This window comes from Colobus angolensis, unplaced genomic scaffold (assembly GCF_000951035.1).
Source record: "Colobus angolensis palliatus isolate OR3802 unplaced genomic scaffold, Cang.pa_1.0 Scaffold486, whole genome shotgun sequence".
Lineage (NCBI taxonomy): Eukaryota > Metazoa > Chordata > Mammalia > Primates > Cercopithecidae > Colobus > Colobus angolensis.
Window position 1 is genome coordinate 289,148 of NW_012118332.1, and position 2,262 is coordinate 291,409.

At 56.3% G+C, this 2,262-nt stretch overlaps 1 protein-coding gene across 1 annotated transcript in view; it reads right to left on the minus strand.

Annotated features, from left to right (window-relative positions):
• Nucleotides 1-474: 474 nt before the first annotated feature.
• The window catches only part of LOC105524077, a 49,793-nt gene continuing 48,005 nt past the window's right edge, over nucleotides 475-2,262 (minus strand). Inside the window, exon 10 of the mRNA XM_011959196.1 lies at nucleotides 475-687. Coding sequence (XP_011814586.1) covers nucleotides 475-687 — 213 coding nt within the window. The remainder of the gene's footprint in view (nucleotides 688-2,262) is intronic.

The window sequence follows — 2,262 nt, forward strand, 5'->3', positions numbered from 1 at the left end:
AGCCTTAACAAAGCAGGAGCCTTCCATGGCAGTGCCTCAGTGTCGAGGCACCAGCCTGACCAATCCAGGGGGTCAAAAAAACAGTTTCAGGACACCACGCTACACGGAGGGCTGACCAGGAAGCAGAAACAGCAGACAGAGTACAGGGAGAGCAGAGCGGAATCCCAGCTTCAGGCTTCCCGGACGGTGTTCAGGAGAGCCCCCTAAAAGCCGTGCCCCTGTGATCTCGAGAAAGGTCTGCCTGTGTGCCCATGGCCTGCTCTCTCATCTGAGGGTCGTGCTCCCGAAGAGCAGAACCCCTTAGCTTCAGGGATTGTCTGGGGGTGTGTGTTTCTCTGCCACTGCTGTATGTCTGTGTGCGGGTGTCTCCTCTCTTCTCTCTCTGCCTCTCACTATCTGTCTGTTTCTCTCGCTTTGTCTCTGTGTGTGTGTGTGCCTGTGTGCGTGTGTTTTGGGAAGAATGTGTCCAGTGCGCTACAAAGCAATTTCTTGCAGGAAGGCCGGTCTTTGGTGAACCTCTTTCTGCCTCCCGGGCTGGGTCATGTGCCGGTTGTCAATCATTTCCGTGGCAGTTCCACTCTGGCTTTGTGAAGGCCTCGATAATGTGTGGAGATGTGTTCGTCTCAGAGAAATTGAAATTTCATCCCGATCCTGAGCTGCCTCTTTTCCACGAACAAGATGACCACACTGCAGCCAAAAAAAGACAAGCCTGAAAGAGCACATTGTCCTGCAGGAGGGGAGAAGACGGAGGTGAAAGGAGATGGTTCTATCCCCTCGCGTCTCTTCTCAGAGAAATGAAGACACACCACAAAACAATCTTAAAGAAAAAACTGAGAACAGGAAACGAAAAGGTGCCTATCTAAGGAACGCAAGCCTCTCAGGACAAGCCACCTGATTTGCACTACTCCCTTTATGCCTGTGGCAATGGTTTCCAGGAGTTCTTCAATGGTTTCCATCTGCTCTAGGGGACACCAGTGCCATGTGTGGTCACATTGGCAAACCCTTGGATTCTCCCCTGGACGTGTTGACATGTGTCCTGGAAAGCGGGACAGCTTGAAGGAGCCACAGGCCATACAGAATCACGGCAGGTCAACGCTCTTTGAAAGGAGGGAGGCAGAGGGCTCACGGGTCAGTGAACATTCAGCTGACTTCACGCCTTGAGGACCATGGGATGATTCTGGACTGCAGCCAGGCCCTGCCTGCCTCAGTGGATGTGCTCAGCCCATCCATTCTCCCCCGTAGGGGTCCAGAATCGGATCTGATGAGGGGTCATGACTCCAGCAGGCGCCCTGAGGATCCCCCTCCCCTGGTGGAAATCGGCTCAAGGATTTTCTGAAGTCGGGACTCCTGGGGGTTTGATCGTGGGACGCGGCCGGCGGCCACCTCTCCCACGCGGCCCCCTACAGGACCCCGGATGCAGCCCCTGCCAAGGCTGCAGCAGGAGAGCCCCTGGCGCCCAGCGGCCGCTGTCCTTTAAAGGGGACGCAGTCTGACTGCTGGCAGCGGAGCCCGGAGCGGCCCAGCCAATGCGCATGTGCAAGTGGCGAGCCGTGTGCTCGCCTCACAGTGGTTCCCACGGTTGTCATAGGAACCACACCCTGAGGCCTGGCAAACAGGAGCCCTCCGTGACAGTGCTTGGATGGCGGGGCTCCGAGGCTCCAGCCTGACCTCTCCACGGGGTGGACAGGACTGTCTCCGGATGCCAGGAGTCCTGGCAAAGGGCTGACTAGGATGTTGAAAGCACAGGCGGGGTCTGGGGGAAGCAGGGCCGCATCCCAGCCTCAGGTCCGCCCGGTTCGGGTGAGTCTCCCCAGAAGTCGTGCCCCCCGTGATCTCGAGGACGGGTGGGCCTGCAGACCCGTAGGTTGATCTCTCAACCGAGGGTCGTTCTCTGTCGAGAGCAGAACCCCATAGCCTCAGCGGCTGCCTGGGGGTGTTTGTTTCTGTGCCACTGCTGTATGACTGTCTGTGTGTGTATGTGTTTGTGTGTGTCCCATTTTCTCTTCTCTCTGTCAAGGCAGGTGGATCACGTGAGGCCAGGAGTTTGAGACCAGCCTGGCCAACATGGCGAAACCCTGTCTCTATTAAAAATACAAAATTAGCCAGGCATGGTGGTGCATGCCTGTAATCTCAGCTACTTGGGAGACTGAGGCAGGAGAATCGCTTGAACCTGGCAGGTGGAGGTTGCAGTGAGCTAAGATTCGCCACTGCACTCCAGCCTGGGTGACAGGGTGAGACTCTGTCTCAAAAAAAAAAAAAAAA